The sequence below is a fragment of the Mirounga leonina genome, unplaced genomic scaffold (assembly GCF_011800145.1).
Source record: "Mirounga leonina isolate KUSES-001 unplaced genomic scaffold, KU_Mleo_1.0 Mir_115, whole genome shotgun sequence".
In the NCBI taxonomy this organism is placed as follows: domain Eukaryota; kingdom Metazoa; phylum Chordata; class Mammalia; order Carnivora; family Phocidae; genus Mirounga; species Mirounga leonina.
Genome location: NW_023270268.1, coordinates 33,964,337 through 33,988,157, shown reverse-complemented (window position 1 = coordinate 33,988,157; position 23,821 = coordinate 33,964,337). Strand labels below are relative to the sequence as shown.

General features: G+C 47.0%; 1 protein-coding gene across 2 annotated transcripts; it reads left to right on the top strand.

Annotated features, from left to right (window-relative positions):
* Positions 1 to 417: 417 nt before the first annotated feature.
* On the top strand, positions 418 to 21,454 carry NME9 (NME/NM23 family member 9). 2 transcript variants are annotated; one of them, XM_034995593.1, is made up of 12 exons: positions 418 to 756; positions 1,111 to 1,147; positions 6,371 to 6,428; positions 9,716 to 9,819; positions 10,580 to 10,651; positions 12,339 to 12,455; positions 13,742 to 13,817; positions 15,795 to 15,877; positions 16,172 to 16,264; positions 17,442 to 17,596; positions 18,879 to 19,015; positions 21,161 to 21,454. In XM_034995593.1, exons 1-12 carry the CDS (start codon positions 425 to 427, stop codon positions 21,223 to 21,225), a joined length of 1,329 nt encoding a protein of 442 aa, XP_034851484.1. In that variant the 5' UTR covers positions 418 to 424; the 3' UTR covers positions 21,226 to 21,454. The 2 variants fall into 2 exon arrangements, with proteins under 2 accessions (XP_034851484.1, XP_034851476.1); XM_034995585.1 differs by lacking the exons at positions 13,742 to 13,817; positions 15,795 to 15,877; positions 16,172 to 16,264.
* The last annotated feature ends 2,367 nt before the right edge of the window (positions 21,455 to 23,821 follow it).

The following is a 23,821-nucleotide window of genomic DNA, read 5'->3' as shown; positions in this document are numbered from 1 at the left end:
TTTAATTGGTATAGACTATTCATGCTATGTTGGTAACTGTTTTCTATTTGCCCCACTTGACTTTCATACATAATTTTGAATTTATAATTGTGTATTCTTTGTTAAAGGGAATCCCTTCAGATCCCTCAACACCTGGAGCCACCCCTGGCTGGCATGCAGTAAGTAACAACAGAAAAGCTGCACAGCAGGGGCGCCTGGGTGGCTCAGACGTTAAGCGTCTGCCTTCAGCTCAGGTCATGGTCCTAGGGTCCTGGGATCAAGCCCCGCATCGGGCTCCCTGCTCAGCGGGAAGCCTGCTTCTCCCTCTCCCACTCCCCCTGCTTGTGTTCGTGCTCTTCCTGTCTCTCCGTCAAATAAATAAAATCTTAAAAAAAAAAAAAGAAAGAAAGAAAAGCTGCACACCAGCTCTGGTTGGGCTGGAAGTATGCAGGGCTTCGGGGAGGCAACTGTCCAGTACCTGAGTGCACCGGGTCTCTGCTTGCTGAGTCCAAATGCCCAGACACTGACAAACGCATCAGCCAGCGAGAGCGTCCCTATAGCACAATTCGGCTTGCAAGGGGGCGGGGGCGGGACTCCCTCCCGCCGTTCTGCGCGCCCGCGGTGGGCGTGGCTTACGCGTACGCTTGTTTATTGTTGCCCTGACGACCGTGGCTGGGTCTCTAACGACTGGGTTGGAAACTCGCGGCAATTTGAGGACCGTGTAGCCGTCGAGGGATCGTTCGCGGTGGCTCAGTTTCCCAGGAATATAGTGCAACAGTAGGGATAACAGGGTTCTGTGGCCTTTTCCTGCCCGAATTCCTCGGCAGGCGCTCCGATGCCTGAAGGGCTGCGTCGCCGGGCTCCCCCACTCCATGCTGGGAAGGGGCTTTGCCGAAAACCGCCTGGCGAGCCACGACCCTGCGGGCGGCAGGCTCTCCTTTCCACCCCCCACCCCGTGGTGTTCATTTTGCATCGGGGCATTTATTTCGTTGCCACTCATGTTTACCTTAAGGGACGGGGGCTTTGTCTGAAGGAGGCTCTGGGTTTGCTGGTTTTCGCAGCGGTTTGTCTCCAGGCTGCTGTTGGGAACAGTCCGAACCCGAAGTAACAGGGCTTCTGTCTTCTTTGCAGAGCCATGGGAAGCAAGAAGAAGGAAATTGCCCTGCAGGTAAGCCTCAAGGGGCTCTTGCTTCTAGCACTTGGTTGGGGGTAGGGGTTGAGGAGTGGAAAGAAATGTATAAAAGTGGTATTATTTGCTAGCAGTACGTGACAGTGTTCTCAAACTTGAATATTGTACCCTTCCATCTTAAAGGGGGAAAAAAAACCCCAACAAACTTATCTCGACCCCCAGTGACAATTTTTTGTGTGCCCTTAAATATAAGCAAACATAAAATGGGGTATAAGCTCTTTATGCTTATAGTGCTTATTCAAACATAATTCAAACATGAATTAAAATAAAACTAAAAACGCAAGAAAATATGAACAAATACAATTCGATACTGACATATTTTTTGTTGAAATATAAATGCGGCTTGCTTCGAGAATATGATGTAGGGTTCTTTTGAGTTTGGGCATGCGTCCGTAACTACATGCTCTCTGGAGACCCAGTTCTCCCACCACTGCTCTTTGCGATCATTTGCTTATTCAACAAATATGTTTTGATATTTTACGTGCTGCACGTAAAATTTTTGTATAGAGTGCTTTACTTTGTTGTATAGAGTGCTTTACTTCATTTGCACCTGGAACAAATGACTCTGTAAGCCCCCATCTGCTTTGATTCCTGATCCCGGACAAGAGGGAGTGTTTTATCATAAGCAGATCATCTGGATGATCTGTAATTTGTGCACATTTTAAAGCAAACTTTACAGTGTCTCATAGTTCAGCCCATCTGGAAACATGCTCAGGCGCCACCTGCAGAGTAGAGTGGCAGTGGTCTTGAGACACCTGATTTCTCTTTCATTGTCCTTGGTGGCACCAGCACTTTACATGTGAATTTCCAAAGCCTAATGATTTAAAAAGGGAGAAAGCAATGTCACTGTAAGGATAGCACGTACTAGGAGAGGGTGGGAAGAGCTTTGGACTGAAGGTCTGAAGACCTGATAGAGTTCTTGATCTTCTCTTAGTCAACTCGGAGACTTGAGATCAATCACATAACCTCTCTTGCTATAGCTTGCCCATCTGTAGAATGAGTGAACTATCCCTAAGGGCCTTCCAGCACTGGTGCTCTAGTACTCTGGAGTTATGAAACTTTTCATACGTCTTCATTCTGTCTGTAAATAAATTCTAAACACCTGGACTTACTGCTTTGTGAATGATTTCCTCAACCTCCCTGAGACTCCATATCCTTTATGCAAACAGGAAGGATAATACATAGCCTGCAGAGTTATTGCGATGAGACTCCTTTAGGGATTTCAAGGCTCGACTGATTGCTGTCTGTGGTGGCTCTAAGATTTTTGCCCCATATGATTATCTTTTCATCTGTCTATGCCTTGTATCTCCTTTGGGATAATATTTTTTGGTGATTTCACAAAAATGTTATTTCCCAGAGCTCCGAATTCAGTTTGGTACTCCAAGTAAGTACTCCCGATTGCTGAGGGATGTGCATGGAGACATCTGTGTGAACACTGCCTCTCTACCAGGTCAGCTCCTTGAAAGCAGTGCTGTAGGGTTTGCAAGCCCAGGAACCCTGTCCTCTCTTTGACTATTTCGGGCTTCTTCTGTGACTGAGACAGAAATCACAGGACATCAAGAGACAATCTGGCCAGAATGTGCCACGCATTCCCCATTCATTCCCGACCAAATGTAGGGCTTAGTGAAGTCCAGACATTTTCCATACTCTCCTGATCATGGCCCATTCCTAGGAGCGAGATTCTTTAAGTGTTCGGAGTCCCTGCCCCATAGCTGGTGAGGCTTATCCCACAACAGGGGTGTACCACAGAGAGTTGCTACTGATGGACCAATGAGCCACCGGAAGCGACTGTTATGAGAGAGGGTGGGGGTGGGGACTCTTATGAACCATCTGTCACCTTCTTCAGGACTACAGTTGTGAGCCCAGAATGACGTTGGTCCAACTCTCTTAGATCCCTCAAGGCATCAAGAAGAAGACTCTTCCGTTTTTTCTGTTTTTTCATAGAAACAAAAGGTATAGAGATATGATCTCTTTAGAAAGATGGATCTTTAGTAGAAGATTGCAGATGTTACATGTTTCCAGCCCTTTTAAAGGAACAAAGGCCTTAGCATACCTGTATTAAGAATGAGTGATCATTGCCATGGTCTTTTAATTTTTATAGTTTTAAATTAGCCCCACCCAAACTTACTAATTACAAAGTAAAAGAGAATAATTTCACAGTGCAGGAGACTGACAGAGCACCTTAATCAAGTGATCCAAGTGAACATGAACAATAAGGGGCAGATCGAAATTGTGTGTCACCTGATAGGATGCAATGAGAGAACACTCTTCTGCTTCTCTGACACTCCACCCAAACCAATTCCAACCAATCCAAAGATACACAGCCTGAATCTAATCAGGAAACATCAAACACACCCAAACCAAGGGACATTCTACAGAATAACCCTCCCATAGTCGTCAAGAATGACCCTGAGGTCATGAAAATCAAGGAAAGACTGAAGAACTATTCCAGACTGAAAGAGACTAATCCGGTACATGATTCTGACGAGATCCTTTGCTATTCAGGACAAATAATGTTGGTAAAACCTGAATGGTTTGGATGATTGGTAAAACCTGAATGGGACCTGAAGATGGCATAGTAATAATATATCAGTGTTTATTTCCTGACTTTGATGGTTGTATTGTGGTATGTAGGATAATGTATTCAGAGATAATGGGATATCAGGTTAGTAATTTAAATCCAAATAATTTCAAAATAATTCAAGTTATTTAATAATTTAAATAATTTCAAATAATTCAAGAAGTTCTTTATACTGTACTTGCAAATCTTCTATAAGTTTGAAATTGTTTCCAAATAAAAACATTATTCAAAAATGTACACTATTAATAATGTGCTATGTATAACATAATATGTATTTCTCCTTAAATTTAATTTATGATGGAAACCAGAATACTTTATAGATAAGAGAAAAATGTGAAGAAATGGCAATAAACTCAACTTATTATTTCTGATGTAGATGTTTGGAAATACGTAAAAAAGATGTGCAAAACTTAGACACCAAAAAGTATGAAACATTGCTAAGAAAATTAAGGAAGATTCAATAAGTGATGAGAAACATGATGTTCATGGACTGGAAGACTCAATGTTGTGAAGATTCAGTTTTTTTCCAAATGGATCCATAGATTCAATGCAATCCCAATTAAAATCTCGAGTTTTTGTAGAAATTGACAAGCTGGTTCTAAAAAAATAGAAATGCAAAGAATCAAGAATAGCCAAACATTTTTGAAAAAGAAGAACAAATATGGAAGCCCCACACTGCCTGATTCCAAGACTTATTATAAAGTTACAGTAATTAAAAGAATATGGTGTTGGCAAAAGAATAGAAAATAGGTCAATGAAACGGAAGAGAGTCCAAAATAAACCCATGCTTATGCAGTCAACTGGTTTCAACAAAGGTGCCAAAGCAATTTAATGAGGGGGGAAAAAAAAATCTTTTCAAGAAGTTTTGCAGAAAAAACTGTACCTCTACATGGAAATAAAACTAACCTCAATCCTTCCCTCACAATACAGGCAAAAATTAATTTCAGATGGCTCATGGACTTAAATGTGAAAGCTTAAATTATAAAGCTTCTAGAAGAAAATGGGAGAGCATCTTTGTGTATATACGTATATATACACACAATCTAATAATAAAAAGGCCAACAATCCAATAAAGAAAATGGACAGACCAATGGGCACTTCTCAAAGAAGATAAATAAATGGCTGATAAGCACACTAAATAGTGATTATTTTAATAATAAATACCTCTTTTAATAATTTTAATAATAAGCATTATTTAATAATAATGCTTAACACCATTAGTCATCAGGGAAATGAAATTACAAGCACAATGAGATACCACTACATTATCATTAGTGTGGCTAAAATCTAAAAGACTAATATTATATTTTGGTAAGAATGTGGAGCAAGCAGGACTCTTATACTTTGCTGATGAAAGTTTAAAATGGTATAATCACTTTAGGAAAAGCACGGGCAGTTTCTTATTAAACTGAACATAACATTTACCCTATGTCCCAGCAATGCCACTCCTAGAGTATTTACTTACTGAAGACAAATGAAAACGTGAGCACAACAAGATTTAACAAGAATGTTCATAAGTGGAGCGCCTGGGTGGCTCAGTTGGTTAAGCATCTGCCTTCGGCTCAGGTCATGATCCCAGAGTCCTGCTCAGCAGGGAGCCTGCTTCTCCCTCTGCCTCTGCCCCTACCCCTGCTCACACAGGCTCTCTCTCTCTCTCAAATAAATAAAATCTTAAAAAAAAAAAAAGAGTGTTTATAAGTCGTTATTTGTAATAACCCCAAACTAGAAGTAACCCAAATATCTATCAAGCAAATTATGATATAGTCATACAATGAAATATGCTCAGGAATAAAACTGGACAAACTACTGACACACAACCATACAAATATATCTCCCAAAATACCCTGAATGGAAGAAGCTAGCACAAAATAGTATGTGCTGCACTATTCCATTTATAGGCAGTTTTAGAAAAAACACATCTATTGTGACAGAAAGCAGATCAGTGTTCACCTGGGGTGAGGAGCGGGGGTGACCGGGAGGAGACAGAGGAACTTTCGGGGATGACGGGAAAGTTCTGTATTGTGATAGGGGTGTGGTGACCTGGGTTGTGTGCATTTGCAAAAACTCGGCGAACTGCAACACTTTAGTTCTGTGTATTTCACTGTATATAAATTATATATCTCCAGAATACGTAAAAAGACCAAAGAAAAAAACGAATGAATACCTCTCTGTATATGAATCTAGATAAATGTCAAACTGGATTTGAGTGAGAACAAAAATTGCAAAAAGATCTCTATAGTATGATATTATTTATGTACATTTTATGGACACAAAACAATTTTATATATTATTTTTTTGGATGAGCAACAAGAAAAAATTATTTTAAAAAAATGACTGAGATTTTCTTAGGTTAGTGGTTATTTGTGGGGATTGGAGGCAGGAAGAGACAGGAGGAGAAAGGCAGATTGGGGAAAGAAGACAGCTTGAGCTGTATTTGTACCTATTTCAGAGAGGGAGGGAGAGAGGAGGAGGGGAGGGAGGGAAGTGGGGGGAGAGGGAGAGAGGGAGGGAAGGGAGGTAGCAAGAGGTAGGTAGGTAGGTAGGTATCTGGAGCAAACACATCAAATCCTTTCCCCATCCATGCCCTCAGTAATACAGACTTTGTTCTTCTTTGATGTTAGGTTAACATCAGCACCCAGGAGCTTTGGGAGGAAATGCTCAGTTCCAAAGGACTAACTGGTAATCTCAGATACGTTTTTAGATCCAGCCTTTTCAAAATTGCTACATGGCATACTGAACCAGGCAGAGAAAAGCTGCAATGAGCACCATTTTCCTGTCTTGAGTTTCATAAATGAAGAACCAGGTCATTTCTTTGTGCGTGTGTATCTATCCAACTTGCACATCTGTTAGTACGTTCAGCTCAGGAAAACAGTCAGTACTGCCGGGTAACAGGGCTCCCTTGTCTCAGAGCTGACTGTCCGACCCAAGGGTTGTTTGGTATGAAGGAATGAAAACCTCTTCTGACTACCTGAGGCATAAAGGGGAATGTGCCGGGAGGAATATGGGGATCTCTTGGAACTCAGGGGCTGGAAGGAGAGCTAGGCATCCCAAGGGGCTGGAACCAGGGACTGCACTGTCATTAAGATCCAGCATAGCCACTGTCCCTTGGGCCTCCTCGTCCCTATCCTCTTGTATGTTATCGATTGCAATTTACTTAGTAGTTTTTAAAAAAATGAACATTTATTTTTTTTTAAAGATTTTATTTATTTGAGAGCGCGAGAGAGCACAGAGGGAGGAACAGACTCCTTGCTGAGCAGGGAGCCCAACGCAGGACTCAATACCAGGACCCTGAGATCAGGACCTGAGCCGAAGGCAGACACTTAATCAAATGAGCCACCCAGGCACCCCCAAAATGAACATTTCTTATCCCACAGTTTCTGTGGGGTTGGAATCCAGGTGTTGCTTCACCTCTGGTTTGGGATGTCTCTGGTTTGGGGTCTCTCACCAGGCTGCAGTTAAGGTGTAAGACAGGGAATGTCAAAGCTCAACTAAAGTCCAATTTGCTTCTAAGCTGGGTCATGTGGCTCTGACAGATCTTAGAAGGTCATTTCCAACTTCATTCATGAGGCTGTTGGCAGGACTCCGGGCCCTGGGGGCTATTGGCCAGAGACATCAAGTTCTTGCTATCAATTTCTCCATAAAGCTACTTGCAACACAGTAACTTTCTTCCCCCAGAGGAAGGGGGGCAGAGGGGGAGGGAGAGACATATGCAAGTCAAAGTCTTTCTATAGCTGAATCTGAAAAGTGACATCCCATCGCTTTGCCCTACGCCGTTGTTAGAAGCCAGGCACTAGGTCCGGCCTGCCCTCAAGGGCACGGGGTTACATCCCAGGGGGCAGGACTCCCCCCTGGCCTCTTAGAGGCTGCCTGCCACACCTGCCACTACAGTTCCTTTCTCGTTTCATTGATGGTGCGTAGCTCTGGGCTCCCTTCCTCTCTCTGTATCCGCTCAGTTCTTCTCCTTATAAACACACCTGCTCGGCCAGCTTGTGTCTGCTCTTACCTCTCCCCACGCATGAACGTGCACGCACACACATGCACACACAACTTTTCATTTTCTCTGTCATTTCTTTCCTCCCCGATGTCTTCTCTGTTTTGCTTTGTAACTCTTTTTTTTTTTTTAAATTTTTTAAGATTTTATTTATTTGAGAGAGAGAGAGTGAGAGACAGAGCATGAGGGGGGGAGGGCCAGAGGGAGAAGCAGACTCCCCGCCGAGCAGGGAGCCCGATGCGGGACTTGATCCCAGGACTCCAGGATCATGACCTGAGCCGAAGGCAGTCGCTTAACCAACTGAGCCACCCAGGCGCCCCTTGCTTTGTAACTCTTGATACACTTCCTCTCCAGTCCTGCTCTCTGCCCCATAGCCTGTGAAGTATGCCCTTGCCCCACCACTGCTCAGAGAGCCAGGGACTACGAGGGGAGATAGGAAGCTGAACTATGGGTGCAAATCCTGCAGAGAGATTGGTAGCTAATTGGGTCCCATTTTTTCCCTAGTGGGAGTGTGAACCTGCTTTCCTTGGTGGGCCCAAACACAGGCCCTTGAGGTCTTCAAAGACTTTTTCCTGGCTTGACCCAAATGCCTTCCTCCCCCATTACACCTCCCTGGTGTATTGAAATCCCCAAGCCCCTCAAGTGTGAAGCTGTTATCCTCAGCGAAACCCAGAGCTTTGTCCTCCACGTGGGTGCCCAGGAGGCCCAAATCTGTCTCCGTCTCTGCAGGTACCTGGTTGCCTTTGAGACCACTGGCCTTAGATTCTCTTGCTTGAACTGGAAACCCAGCATGTCTAGAACCGAGTTGACGTTTCTCTTTCCCGCAAATGATCTCTCCCTGCTACCGCCCAGTTCTTTCCCTCTGCCAGGCTCCAAGGTAGAGTCCTTTCCACACCCACGTGACTTTCATCCCCCGCCCCCCCTTCCCTTCCCTTTCAAAGTCTTGTGGATTCCTCCCTTCCTTCCCTCCCACCCCCACTAACCCCCTGTGCCTGGCTTCCTCATCCCTCCCATACCCAACTTGGTTCTCACTTTCTCCCTGCAAAACTATGTTGCTTGATGAAACTAACCAACACTCCTGAATCCATGCATCTTGCTTCTTTCCTGGAGTAGTTGAAAGAGCATGCACTCAGACGAACCTGGGTTTAAAACTAGATTCTACCGCTTGAGAATTTAATTTTTCTTTTGTACCTTGGGTTAGTTACTTCACGTCTTTGAACTTCATGTCTTTGAACTTCACACAGTCTAGCACTAGCTGTGTCGTCATGATGGGGCTGGACACGTCCTGCATGTATCTGGTACACATGTGTTGGCTTAGCTTGCTTCGCTTTCCCACAGGCCCTGGGGCCTCGTGCAATCAGACGAGAGGGTTCCCTCAAGCCCTGTCCTGGCACACTCCATAGACTGGTACTGACAAAGAAAAAAGTAGCCAAGTTACCATCTAGGTCTCTATCAGGTACACTTTTCAGGAGAACAATGTTGATTTTATAAAGTAAATAAAACTCTCCTTTACCCAAAGAAGTGGCTTTTAATCCATCAGGGGAAAATGTCAAAACTGTGCTTATTATCAAAGCAGCTAAGAGTTGATTGTGTGCTGACAGGCCGCCTACCGTGACCTCTTTTAGAATAGATAATTTTAGTACAATTCAAATATTTATTGAGGGCTACTCTGTACCAGCCTGGCCATGAACGTAGCCTGAAATGACTGCAGGTAAAAGATCCGTAAAGAAAATTGTTTTCTACCACACTTACTTCATTCTGTTTAGAATTCAGAACCCTGAGTTCGTAAGAATAATGGGTGGCTGTGTTTCCATGCTTGACCCTATTCCAAGGGGAGAATAAATCCCTTGAACCATTAAATAACCCTGCAAACAGACGTGCACTGGAGAGGAGTTAGAGTTTGCAGGTATAAATTTTGCCTGACATGGTGAGTGCTGGTGACCACTGAATGTTCCTGCTTCTTGGTTCCACACAGTTGTTGATGTCTATCAAGGCTGGTGTGGGCCCTGCAAACCCGTGGTGAGCCTCTTCCAGAAGATGAGGATGGAGGTTGGCCTGGACCTTCTGCATTTTGCATTAGTAAGATCCTCTCTCAGCAGAATGTTACACGACACTGTAAAATAATTAAACATTTAAAATCAGGGACAGGAAGCATGAGCTGCCTTTTTTCCAGATCATTGAAAAGGCATCGGTTGTGAAATTTTGGGTCATCAGTTACGGTGCTTTATATTTTCTTTAGAGATAAAAGATTCCTACCCCACCCCTAGCCCCCGACAGTCACTCTGAGCTCCGGCATCTCTTGACCCTGTGCACAGGGAAGGGGTGCACGTCACCCGACACGCATGCTCCTTCTGGCTCACGAACACTGGGGACTCTGAAGTCTTACTCTCAGAGCACAGAGTTCCAAGATTTTTATGCTGTCCTCCATCATGGGGAATTTCTGGCCAGTATTTCCTTGGATGAATGTATGGAAATGGGAATAAATCCCAGAGAAGTGTGCGAGAGACACTCGGATTAGAGGTTCATAGGCGGAACACAGGAGAAAATTCACCCACGCTGACCTCTCAAGGACTCTGCACTTTCTTCATGGGGAGTCACTTCTGACCCTTCTGGGGAGGGTGTATGGCAGCAATGTCTGCCCCCGCACAGGGCTTCTCAGACACGGAAGGCAAACTGTGTGTGGAGGGGGTGTGTGTGTGTGCGTGCGTGCTGTTTAGGGGGTCTATGTGTGTATATGTGGGGTGTGTGTCTTTGTGGGTATTGTCCTGTGTGGTCGCCCACCATCATGCCCCTGTGTCCCCGGCACCCCAGGCCCCTCCTGACAGCTTGTTTTCTCTAGGCAGAAGCAGATTGTCTTGATGTCCTTGAAAAGTACCGAGGGAGGTGTGAGCCGAACTTTCTGTTTTATGCAGTAAGTACATCTGTAGAACCAGACCCAGAACCATTGCAGATCATCAGGGTTCCGCTAGAGGCGTCTCCCTGAAAGTCATCAAGAGGCTTCACTGATCCAAACAAGGGATTGTTTCCTCCTTGACTGCATTTGTTATCTGGGGTAAGGAGAGGCATACTTAAGTCCTGGTAATGCAGGTCCCTGCCTCGAACGGTGGCACGGCTCGCTGGCGGGGAGGCCCGGGATGACACAGCTCCCGAGGGTCACTCTGGACTCAGCAGCCTTCCTGATTGGCTGTACACGGGAAAGAATGGGAGTCACTCAAAAGCGTCTGCTCCTTCTGGCTCATGGACAGAGCACAAGGTTTCAAGATTTCTATCCTCCGCTCTGTAGAGGGAAGCTTTCAGCACACATACTCTAATGGGGTAGACAAGCTCTGCGTTCACTTTTATTTAATCGTAAGATGTGAAGATATGTTTACAGAAATTCAGAAATGAAAGGGAGTGTTGAGGAAAACCAAGTAGTTCCGTGTTTTGAAAGATAGTTTGGATGTCTTGGGGTGTGACATCCACGCTCTGGCCCCATGCCCCTCCGGGCCCACTGCCTCACACCTGGCTTCCTAGCTTAGGTCACCTGCCAGGCTCCAAAGGCTTGCGACAGATACGCTATTCCTGACTGCAGCCCGTCCTCATCCAGTCAGGGGAAACTGAGACCTACCCGCCCGCCTCTCCTGACAGCCAGGCCAGGGTTGTTCACTTTGGAAACCTTCAGATTCCTGCCCACAGCACTACAAGTGTCACAGATTGGAAGCCTATGGCCAACATTATTTGGGTGTTGATTCTTGACAGAAGACTGGAGTTAGATGCTGAAACATGGGTGAGGATGGAGGTCTCGAGAAGTGGAAAGGAGCCAAAGTGACAGTGGGCCACAGGCGCAGAAATGCGATTGCTGCCACAGGGGTTCGCTTGCTTGAGCCTGTAGTGATGAAGGCATAAATCACACTGGACTGTGTGGGAGCAGGTGCCAAGGCAGCGGGCTCCATCACAGCCTCTCACCCTGTGGCGGGCCCCCTGCGGGGCGGGGTGGGAACGGGGGAGGGCCCACTCTCCACCAGCTTCTGTGAGTAATAGGCAGAGACTGACTGCTGGAAAGGTTAAAGCCGAGACTCAGTGGCCCCAAACACCACCTCCGCTGTGAATGAAGTCTCCTCTGACCCCCCCGGACAGAACTGGGAATCCATTCTTGCCCTGAATGCCAAGCATCCTGTATGTTCCCCCTCTTAAAGTGATGATCTTACTCTGTTGTAATTGTTTCTTTGATATGACCACCTCTCTCCCCACTTGGCTTCCCGTTCCCTGAAGCAGGCAACTCTGGCTTTTCATGGTGACTGTTCATATTCTTTGCCTCTGTCTTGGGGCTTGGCAGAGTAAGCGCTCAATAGGTATTTGTCAAGTGGATGAGACATGTCTAGGCCACTCTTAGTCACCCACAACTTCATTGCCCTGCTCCTCCCTTAACTAACTCCCTGTTTCCCTGGAGGCAGCTCTGAAAGGAGAGGCATGGGGTAGAAGGCAGAGCAGTGGATGGTGGCCTCGGCCTTGGGCACACGCCTAAGCAAAGCTCTTGGACACTCGCTGGCCCTTCAAAGAGATGAAGATCTGTGAAGGAGTTCAAGCAGTTTGGGTAGCGCGTGTGTTCTGTGTTCTAGGGGGGAGAACTGGTGGCGGTGGTGAGAGGAGCCAACGCCCCGCTGCTGCAGAAAACCATCCGAGAGCAGCTGGAGGCTGAGAAGAAGGTGCTGGCTGAAGGCCGCGAGCGAAAAGTGGTAAGGAGTGCTTCCACCAGCGCCGAGCTCGGTGTCTCCCGGTCCCACCAATCTTCCTGGAGCGCTCAGTGGCAAGTGCCATTAAATGCCCACCCGAGGGCTCGGGGAGGCAGTGCCCACTAGGACATACATGCATTTTATTTTATTTTGGATTTTATTTATTTGACAGAGAGAGAGACAGCAAGAGAGGGAACACAAGCAGGGGGAGTGGGAGAGGGAGAAGCAGGCCTCCCGCCGAGCAGGGAGCCCGATGTGGGGCTCGATCCCAGGACCCTGAGATCATGACCTGAGCCAAAGGCTGATGCTTAACCGACTGAGCCACCCAGGCGTCCCATACATTTTAAAAAACTCATTTTAAAAAGTCGCACCCTTCATCCAGAGCACTTGAACTTCTCTTATCCATTTCCTGTTCATCCCCTGCTTCAATTCTTAACAGGGGTTTCTGGAACTCTGACAATATGTTCAGAAATGAAGATAAAGTTATGGAGTAGAGTAGTGGGGTAGAAGTCAGCCTCACTGTGAGTTCTCTCCTGGTGATCTGCCCTCGCCTCCCATACCTGAAAGTTTTAGTTTAAGGGATCGTTTAATTTAGAAATTAAGCCCTGTCATTCACACGAGCAATAGGATCAGCATGGCTTATGATTTTGATAAATTATTTCTATGACAGCATAGACTACAAGTTTCTCACAAAAATTTGGCTGCCATTGAACACTGACACCACCTCAGATAGAGAGAGGCATTTCCTGGTGCTTTGAGCTTCTGTCCAATGAGCCTTATGTTGTTCAGTATTCATTGTTCAAGTTTTCATAGTCACTTCCAAATAGTGAAGCCCTGTTTTTATAGAATGGCTTAGAATCCATATTTTTTCCGAAAATCACACCTGCTTGTGCCCCCTCCAGGGGGAGATGATGTCTTCACGACTAACGTTGCCCGGGGGGAGCCAGTTGATAAGTATCTCCTTGTATGTCACTTCTTCCTTTGTCTTCTGGCCAACTCCCTACTTCATCTTTTCTACTTGATGTTTGTGGAAATGGGCCGAATCTAAACCTTAAAGTCAGCATGGATTTCCTTGTCTTCGAACACCCTCACCTCCACCGTCATCCAGCTACTAAAAAAGATCTTGTAAAGTTTCCAAGGCTGACGCTCTTGACCCCCTTTTCTTGGCTCTGCATTTCAGGCCTTTGCTTTTTTTTTTTTTTTTTTTGGCTTCTGTCGGTTGCTGGAGGTCTTTGTGGTAATTTTAATTAGCTAACTACTTTCTGTTCATGACCCATGTGTTGCTCTAGATTAGAGACGAGGCTCTGTCTGATGAAGACGGATGCCTCTCCCATGACAAGGACAATGGTGAAGATGTGGACGTGGGTGAGTATAGAACCAGTAAGCAAGACAAAAAGGCAAAGCATATGGGTCATCAGTGATTTGGGCAATCTGAACTCTGGGAAGATTAACCGTGAAACATTCGGTTTCCAGTCACCTGACTTCAAACATACTGTGCCCAATCTCCCTTCTGCCCTTTCTTGACATTGTAGGTACTTTTTGCAGCTTTCTGATCATGCTCAAGTATCACAAGTATGACTTTCAGGGCTATTACCCCACATCAGGAAAAGCCCCACTTAATAAAAAGGAAGGTAGAATTTCAAGTAATGATGCTGGTGTTTCCTTAGTCTTCATTTGAGCTAAAGAGCTCATTTCTTTTTTTCACCTTTTCCTGAAGCGTCCAAAAGTCAGGAGTCCTGGGCGTCATAGCTCTTCCTGAACCTTTACTATGGGAAGAACAACTTGACCTGACAGCAGGGAAGCCAGAAGTTAGAAGGTGGCTTGTGACAGTAACTGAGACTCTAGGGGAAACCAGCATTAAGTTCAGGAACTGAGTTGGAAGGAGAAGGAAGATTTTTATTATTGTGTGAAGCAGAGAGGCTGTTTATTCATGTGGGGATAATGAGGACTGTTTGAGTTTGGATTCTAACAAGGAAAGAGGCACAGTTCGGAGAGCAAAAACACTTCAAGTGTGAAAAAATTAGTGTTCTGGCCTCTGCAGGAAACATTTGTTACCTCCTTTTTTGGATGATCTCCTCTTCCCTTCTTCATTATCTCCTCTCAAATCAAGTCTCTCCACCTAGAAAATAACCTAAAAGCCTGCCCTTGCCCTTAGCCTTCCTTCCCTCCATGCCTGAACTTCCTGAGCTCCCATACTCCTTGGGCACCCCTCACCTTCGGCTCCTGCCCGACTTGCTCCCTGGTGCTCATGGGGCACCACTGACCTTGGTGGCCAAATCCAACACACAGTGTCCAGTCATATCCTACAGCCTCTGAGGACTTGGATGATGTTGACAGTGCCTTCCTTCTCCAAACCCTCGTCTCTTTTGGTTTCTGAGATGTCATGACCTTTCTCGTTTTCCTTCTACGGCTCTGGCCTCTCCACAGCCTGCCCCCCTTCATTGGCCTTTTCTCATTTGCTCCCCTTTCAAGCTGGAATTCTCTGGGCCCTGATCTGGCCTCTTCTCTTCTCACCCCGCGCCTCTAGGGGTTCTCATTAATGGGTCAACGTATAAGGGATTTCATTTTAAGAGTCCCTTAAAGACTAAGGATTCATGGGACATTAGAAATGAGAAAAATGGATAGATTTGTTGCTTAAAATGATTCACATTTTTGCAGTACACAAGTTTTTGAGATTTTCAGAGTAGGAAGTTCTCCTCAAACGCAGATGTTGTCATGTTTCATTGCCACACAACTGATGTAAAGGTTGAGAACAGAAAATAGGCTATGGGGGGTACAGAGTCTGTGGAGAGTGTAGGAAGCTCACCAAGGCCAAGTTGATACAAACAGGAGTACAGTAGGGCTGGGCTTATGGACTGGACACCGGGCCTCCTACAGGCCTGAGCAGGGACTACAACCATGTGCCACCTCCCGCGTCACCACAGCTGATTGGATCTATGGGCACTGACCAAAGAACAGCCATCAGGACACTGTTCAGGGAGCTATGACTGCTACCTTGGCTCCACACAACGAACTGGCCAGTCTGATCTTCTCTCAGGAGAACGTGCTGGTGCTGAAAAGTCATACAGACTCAGGGCCTGGGGCAGTCATTACTGCCCATATGCCAGAAAAGTTAAAAAGAAGCTCTGGCGAAGGAGCCAGTGGAGTAAGAGAACAGAGTAGACAGCAGCTAGAGGCTTGGAGTCAGGGGAGGTGACAGGAAGGCACAAGAGAGGCCAGGCCCGTGTTGCCTCTGTTCCAGCTCTCCCCAGCTCCAAGCTGACTCTTCCAGTTGTTGCTGGAGCTCTGCTCCTGAGTAGTCTCTGATCTCCTCCCTGCTCTCCCTCCCCACCCCTACCCCAGCTTCATCAGGGAAGACCTGCACCTTGGCCATCATTAAGCCAGACGCAGTGGTCCACGGAAAGACTGATGAGATTATTATGAAGGTAAGAGAGACAACGCTTCCCGGACAGACTGCCCTCATGTCTCCTCTGCTGGAAAAGCAGGGGCGGGGCATTGAACAACAGTGTGCTAGTGGGAAAAGGAGGCTTCTGAGGAGCTCCAACCAAAATTCCAGTTAAGTCAACGAAACATTTTAAATCCGTTTGGGACAGATACGATGAGGATGAGGGTCTTCGCTGCTTTTAATGTTATCTTTCCCATTATCTTTTACTTTTCAGCACATTTGAATGTGAATTTGGGCTTGATTTACCCTTTCACAATATATGTATATTTTACAGATCCACGAAGCCGGTTTTGACATTTTAGCAAATGAAGAGAGAACCATGACAGAGGCAGAAATGCAACTTTTCTATCAACACAAAGCTGGGGAGGTCAGCTCATCTGCTTCCACATGTCCGACACACTCTCATTTCTTTCTCTTTCTCCAACATTATGTTTATAGATTGATGTTAGTTTGGGAGAAAATCGAGTATTACGAAGAACAAGAATATGAACAGCAAGAAGGCCATGAATTTGCTCTCAGAATAATGATTATAGTCTGTATCAAGTTAAAAGTTCTTTGGTTGCAAGGAAGAGATTTTGATTCTAACTTAAGTAATGACATAAAGAATTTATTAGAAGGATACTCCATAGCTTCCAGAACTGAAGAAGATAGTTGAAGGAGTTGAACAAGAAGGTGTTGGGAGAAGAACCAAAACAGTTGGGGCGCCTGGGTGGCTCAGTTGTTAAGCGTCTGCCCTCGGCTCAGGTCATGATCCCAGGGTCCTGGGATCGAGCCCCACATTGGGCTCCCTGCTCCGTGGGAAGCCTGCTTCTCCCGCTCCCACTCCCCCTGCTTATGTTCCCTCTCTTGCTGTGTCTCTCTCTGTCAAATAAATAAAATCTTAAAAAAAAAAAAGAATCAAGACAGTTGTAGGGACCTTAGGAGCAGAATCCCATGAACAGTCACTTTAGGTGCTACTGTTGGACAACTCAGATTCAACCACTTTCCACGTGCTTCTGCTTCTGACTCCCCTACTTGGGACAGAGGCCTAGTGGACCTAGCTTGGTCATAGCCCCACCTCTCAGGTGAGGTGTGTGTGTTTGGTGGGGTTGGAGGGGATGGAGGGGCATCATGGTTGTCAGCCAGACTAGGCCAAGTGAAATGGGGAAGGGCTACTCCCCAAAGGAAAACCAGAGTACTGCTACTTCAAGCAGCGGGAAGGGTTGCAAGGCCTTGCAAAAAATAAGTCTTAGCTACATCGCACCCCATGGTTATCCGGCATCCACATGATTTCCACACACGTCCCTACCTAACTTGTTATAGTCTCTCACCCAACCCCAAACAAGTCAATTCAAAGCCTCATTTTCCTGCCTTTGCCTTTATCTGGGTTCTCTGGGTGTGGCTGGTCATCACCACCACCCCTCCCTGGGCCCTCCATGGGCATGCTGGCCTGTGGCAAGGCTGCTCACTGAGCCCCTCCCTTCCTGAGGGTGGGATGGGCCCGCTGACCCACTATAGGCCCCAGGACCCCTGCCCTGGGTCACCGTTTCCTCTCCCTGTGCTAGGAGGCATTTGAGAAGCTGGTACATCACATGTGCAGTGGACCGAGCCACCTCCTGATCCTCACCAGGCCTGAGGGCCCGGAGGACGTGACCGCTGCCTGGCGAACGCTCATGGGGCCCTGTGACCCTGATGTGGCAAGGAGGGAGCAGCCTGACAGGTGATGTCACCAGCTGTGTTCTTTTCATTTATCTCAAAACCTGGGAAGCCAAGAGCCCTGCTCTATATTCAGCCCCAAATTCCCCTTTTATGTATATTTGGAGAGACTCTGACCTCTTTGTTATCTATTTGAGGAGACCCTGCTATCTTCACCTTCTGATCCAGTCCTACAGTTAAGAGGGTTCCATAGTGTGGTCCCAGAAAACACATGCAACACTCATCCAGGAAATATGGATTGCAGGGCCCCGGTAAAGTCTGCTAAGTCAGAGACTCTGGGCAGGGCCTAGGGATCTGCATTGTAGACTCAACACTCTCCACTCTCCTCCCCACCCAGGGTGTTCTGAGGCCCCCTAGAGTCTGAGCACCTGGTTCTGCACTCTGCACTAGGCTGCCTTGGCCCTGTATTTAGCCTGGCATCACCAATGCCAAATTCACTGTGTCTTGCCTTTGAAGCTGAGAGAGCCCCAGCCACCAGGAAAGAAATGAGCAAGAGACTAAGTAATTGCAGTTGTACCCTGCAGTTATAGGGGACCAGAATATTCATACGTGGGACTAGTAAGACAGCCTAGGGTTCAGATCCTAGCTAACCACATACTTGGGTAAGTCCTTTCTCTGAGCCTCAGTTCTCTCATCTGTAAAATGGGGTTATGACACCTATCCTGGGATGCCACTGAGTGTTGTTAAGAGCACTTCCTAGGGCCATTAATCTCTCTGTGCCTCAATGTCTTCATCTGAAAAATGGGTACTACAATGCCTCAGACATTGATGTGAGGATTAAATGAGCATATGTACTTACGTATGTATGTGTATATACGTATATATACATATGAAACACTTGGAACAGTGCTTGACAAAAAGGAAGCCCTGGCAATATTAGTATTATCTTATGCTGTTATTGAGGAATTAATGATGCACACCCTCGAGCTCCTGGCAGGGTGCTAGTCCCTGGTAGTGATAGCAACAAAATGGGAGCTCCCGAGCTTGCGCCGTGACTCGTGCGTATTTAAACTGAGAATCATGACAGAGTGTCCTTCACAGAGCTGTGGTGCAAATGAAACGGGATCATGTATGTGAAGTACCTGGCAACCTGCCCAGAACACCCAACATCACGATGGAATAGATGTCAGCTACTGTCCTTGTTGTTCTTGGCATTTCCAACGGAGAGAAAGCCATTTCACAGAAATGCGGGGTGCTAACTGGTTGCTGGTGCCCATTGCCGGAGAGCAAAATGTTTCTTTGCAAATGAAACGATTGTTTCTTGTGCATTTTACCTATGTTCGCAGTCTCCGTGCTCAGTTCGGCACAGAAATGCCCTTTAACGCAGTCCACGGAAGCCAGGACAGAGACGCCGCCAGCCGGGAACTGGCATTGCTCTTCCCCACATTTAAGTTTGCAGATGAAGTTCTAGAAGCCTCTCTGGGTAAGTCATCAAGGCCATTTTGATTCTTTATTAAATCTGCAGTGAGTATTTGGCAGGGGTTGATAATAACTATGTGGTAACTGAGTCTTCAATCTAAGAAGGTCCTATTTGAGAAAGAGGGGCCATTATATAACTTTTGTAGCAGTCCTGATCTGTTTTGTTTTCACAGAGTAATGATGTTGCTTTTTAATACTTCATTACCTTTTTTTTTTTTTTTTTTTTTTTTTTGCTGCATTCTTACTTTGGAGTCATATTTTCATTGCAAAGTTACTTTGCATTTTCTTGTGGAAACCACTGGGAAAATGTAACTAGCTTTCTAGAACCCTGCTTCAAAGCCACTTAGAGGCCAGAGGTCACTTCCTCACTTCCTCTGTGCTTCACACACCCCACGCCAGGCCCTTGGTGGGGTTGCTGGGCAGTGGAGTGGAGCATTATACAAAAGGGCCCTGAGCCTGCTGTGACTCTTGTGTCCCTCAGCTCCCACATTTTGGGTAAAGTGTGCTAGGTCATCTCCACCTCCAAATCTGGGTGAGAAACCCAAGGGGTCCAGAGTGCATGTGACTTACCCCACTCCATAAGAAGAACTAGGCCTGGCCTATGATGCTCCTGCTGCCGAGTTGGGTATCCGTGGTCTGAGCTTGAGGTGAGGTGGGAGGGGCCAGGGGGTGAGTATCCTGGGAAAAAGCAAAGGATGTGAGGGTAGGATTCCTGGGAGAAGGCTGCATGTAGATCTGAAATGGTAACAACACACTTGGGCACAAATGTTTGGGTTTTAATCAATGTATTTACCTAAATGTTTGCTATGTTCACAGTTTCCTCAAGATCTGAATCCAGCTGAGTAAGAATAGGTGGCCTGAGGGCAATGGAAGATGGCACAGGAGCTGGCCCATGCCGGCCCTCATTTAATCCTTGTGGCTACCTGCTGCCAGCTGAGGGGCAAGCTGGGTGCGGCGGTGGGGTGTAGAGTAGAGAGAGCATGGGAAGTGTGGCGTTATAGGCATCAAAGAGACCCAGTTTGACTCATGCAAGTGCGTGCTGTGGTTCTTCAAAGCCATTCCCCTGCTGGGAGGAAATCTCACTCTGGTGACCAGGGCCCGCTTTCCTCGAGGGACCTGCCCTCAGAGAGCGCCCCTGATGCATTTCCTTATGTGTCCAGGGTCATGGCACATCTTCCTCCTTTGGGGGGCGACTGGAGGCAAGTAGAATAACTCAGGGCCAAGTCTGGGGAAGGAGGAGAGTGGCCCGGCTGGGGAATACTCATCGGAGCTACTGAGGAGAGTGTTGGGAGATCGCGAGCCTGACGTTTGGGCCCCAGGTGATAATGAGCGAAGGGGACAGTTCCACCGGGGTCTGAGCCCAGACACATCCCAGGGATAAATACCCAGGCTCCTGAGAGCATGATTCTGAAGCAGGCTTGTCGGGGTGCTGATGTGCTGCTCATTTGTTTGATGTGTCAGTCCTCCTCAGGTGTCAGGAGCACAGTGTGCTTCCAACTTACCCATCACTGTCTCTGCTAAGGGTCAGGGCTCAAGGGCACTGGAGACAAGACCATCCTGGGTTTGAATCCTGGCTCCGCTAGTTGTCAGCTGAATAGCCTTGGGAAAGTTACCTTTCTGGGCCCCAGGTCCCTCATCTGTGAAATGGAGATATTGACAGACCCATTATTAGCCCCGTATGACAGACCCATTACTAGCCCCATAATAACATCTCCATAACAGGGATCTTCCTCACAGGGCTGTTGTGAAGATGGAAGGACACAAAGGATATTGAAGTTCTTAGCCTGGGGCCTGACACATATTAAGTCCTCAACAAATTACTCATTCTCCTGATTTTTTTTTTAAAGGTTTTATTTTTAAGTAATCTCTACACCCAACGTGGGGCTCGAACTCACAACCCCAAGATCGAGTCTCATGCTCCACCAACCAAGCCAGCCAGGTGCCCCTCATTCTCCTAATTTTTAATTCCTGGTCCGGAACACACGTATTAGGACCTTTCTCTGCTGTCCCTTCCACCCTGACCCCTCACTTCATTGTCTGTGATGTACTTAGATCCCCTTTTCCTGCTGTTTTGTGGATGGTGAGTGGGGCAGAGGACGGGCACAGGGCTACGTTTCAGAAGTCCTGCAGAACATCTGTTGTCCCACAGGCCACGGGGCTGAAGGAGCGGCGGGTCCCACCGAGGCACGTCGATTCCCTGAGGACATGGACTGAGAGGCTGGGTTGCTCTTCCGGAGCATGTGACCAGGGGCAAGGCCACGAGATGAAATGTCAGTGCACTCGAATCAGCTGCACATAGGAAAGCTCCAGAATCGGAACTTACTCTTTTCAGCACCAATATTTTTTTGGTTTAGCTATGTCTCATGAACAATAAGAATAGTATATACTTTCTTGCCTTATTAAACAGTATATAGAATATATAGTTTTTTGCTTTTGTTTTTTGCTACCTCTGGGATTTTATAAAATAAATGGACATCCGTTATTTTACCCTGGCGTGATATGGTGACATCTCAGGGGATACTGAGTTACACAGGACAGTGTTGCCCCAATAATAAATCTACTTTGTGGACTAAACAAGTTTAAAGTTCAAGTTGGTAACTATGAACTTGAAAACAGTGCAAAAAGATTGGCTATAACACTTCCAGGCATATGGATGTGGAGGCAGATAGAAATTGGCTTTAATCTTCCTGCTGCCTACCCAGTCACGGGGACAGTCCTGCAACGCTGCCCAGTTGGCCACCTGAGGTTCTCCATGAATCAGGCCATGTTCATAAAGAAATGCTTGGGAGTTACATTTGGAACCAGGGTTCATCTAATTTTCTTGATGCTCCCTCCCCGTTTCTTTGGTTTCTGATTCTGGCTACTGCCTAATTTTAAAGTCTGAGAGCTCCCAGTGGAGCCAAGTTGCCTCCAGCTTTCGCTACATCACCTGGTTGAGCCCATCCTTCCATGGCTGTGCCCTTGAGGTTGAAAATCTCACAGAAGGTTTTCAATAAAAAAGTAACTATTATTACCCCTGTGAACAGTAACATGGATAGCTACTCCCTCCTGCTAGTTTGCTCTTTGGTCCATTTGAAAATTCACTAAGCCCAGGCATCCAATTTCCTCTCTGAGGAAAAGGCTGTGTTCTACTCCCCAAGGCAAATGTTAGCGATTTCCTTTCATTTGCTGGTTTTCTCCAGAAGACTCTGCTCTATGACTTGAAGTTCTTTAAATGCGTAGTTAGCTCCCAGAAGACTGCTCTTCATGGGTGCATTACTCTTTATTCCAATGTTATGCTGGCACTGGGGACGGAAGGATGAGTCAGGCTGTGTGAAGTGGGGAGCAAGTCCTGTGACTCTGGGTGGGTGGCTGCATTCCCCATGACTGTCACCTTTAGATGCGAACATGCATGCCTGTTGTGTTCATTAGCATCTGTACTGACCTCCATGAGAAACAATGTACTCAGAGGGTCCTTCCCTGACGGGATGTCAGGAAAACTGAATCCACTGTTCCAGACCTCCAGATATTCAGCCCACCATGGGACTGTGCTCTTTCCTTTGTGAGTGGGCTCAAGAGGGGGATTCAATGCCTTGGAGGAGCAGGGGCATTAGAACCCTGCACCTCTTCTACACACACAGGTGTTGCGTGCCTCTGAATGAGCTACTTGGGGGTGCACCCAGCTGACCGCTATCTGATCTCCCCAGAAGCTGGGAAGCCAAGGATCTTCCACCAGTGGAGAGATGAGAAATGGTCTGCCCAAGGCCTCTGAAAGCAGTGGGGGGAGAGGAAGAGTAGGTGGCGGAACTGAGACTGTAGGGGTGATGCGTGTTGCTGTCTGTGATGACCTTTAAGCCTCCCCAGGAAGTAGCTGGGAGAGGGGAAGGCAGGAGGGGCACTAGAGGGGGAGAAGTGGGGACACATACTTTCCATCTATAACTTGGTAGAGCATTTCTTAGAGTCTGGAAGGTTCAAAGCAGAAGTAACAGGGGTGCGGGGGAGGGGGGGTGTTGGAGGAGAGAAGCTTCATGAGAGTGGCTAAAATGTCAGCCCACTCTGAGGATGGAACTCCTTAGCAGAGGCCCTGGGCCTGGCTTCCTACAATGGAAGCAAACCAGGGCATGCAGAATGGGTGCTGTTTTGGGCATTAAGACCTCTCAGCTCCTGGGTGTGAATGCCTGATAGGGTGGAAGGCAGGCCCCACTGCATGAAATAAAGAGGGTGGTTCCTTTCTAATGATTGGCTCTGGCTCTCCACTCAGCGAGAGGGCCGACTGCCCAGCAGAGCCAAGGCCAGGAGTCAGGGGGTGCATAAATATAGGGAGGAAAGGTGACTACGTAGGCCATGATGTGGCCCTTGAGGCAGGGGTTCCCAGTTTTCCCAGAAGCCAGGGCGTAAACCAAAACTACCCTCATGCTGGAAATGGACACAGGCCTCTCTGCCCAACAATCAGGAGAAATGTGCAAAGGAGCAGGACTGGGGCAGCACCAGCCCCTATCCCAGGTGGCAAGGTGTTGGGACCTCCTCCTGTCAGTTCTCCATTAGAATCTGGGGTCAGTCTCCCATTTCCCAGGTCTCACTTTCATGTTTGCCCTGTGGCAAGGGAATTCCCTCCCCTGCCAACCACCTCACCACCCCCCACGCTCTCTCCCCAACCTCCATGCTCTGGGGTAGATGTCCTTGGCTTTCTGTTTCTAGGGAGGTCAAGAGGGAAGAGGTGCTTCTCTACATTTTAGAGATGGGGAGAAGAGTGTGCAGTCCATGAAGAGCACCTGGGCATCCTTGCAAAGGGGAGCAGTGGCTTGTTGGGGCCGCTGGTCATCCGCCAAAT

What these genes read in the sequence shown, in the direction of transcription:
- NME9 (XM_034995593.1), top strand. Translation starts at nt 425, where the DNA reads ATGCAGGGCTTCGGGGAGGCAACTGTCCAGTACCTGAGTGCACCGGGT. An exon ending in CGAACTTTCTGTTTTATGCA is followed by an intron (nt 10,652 to 12,338) that starts GTAAGTACATCT and finishes TCTGTGTTCTAG; the next exon opens with GGGGGAGAACTGGTGGCGGT. An exon ending in AAGGCCGCGAGCGAAAAGTG is followed by an intron (nt 12,456 to 13,741) that starts GTAAGGAGTGCT and finishes GTGTTGCTCTAG; the next exon opens with ATTAGAGACGAGGCTCTGTC.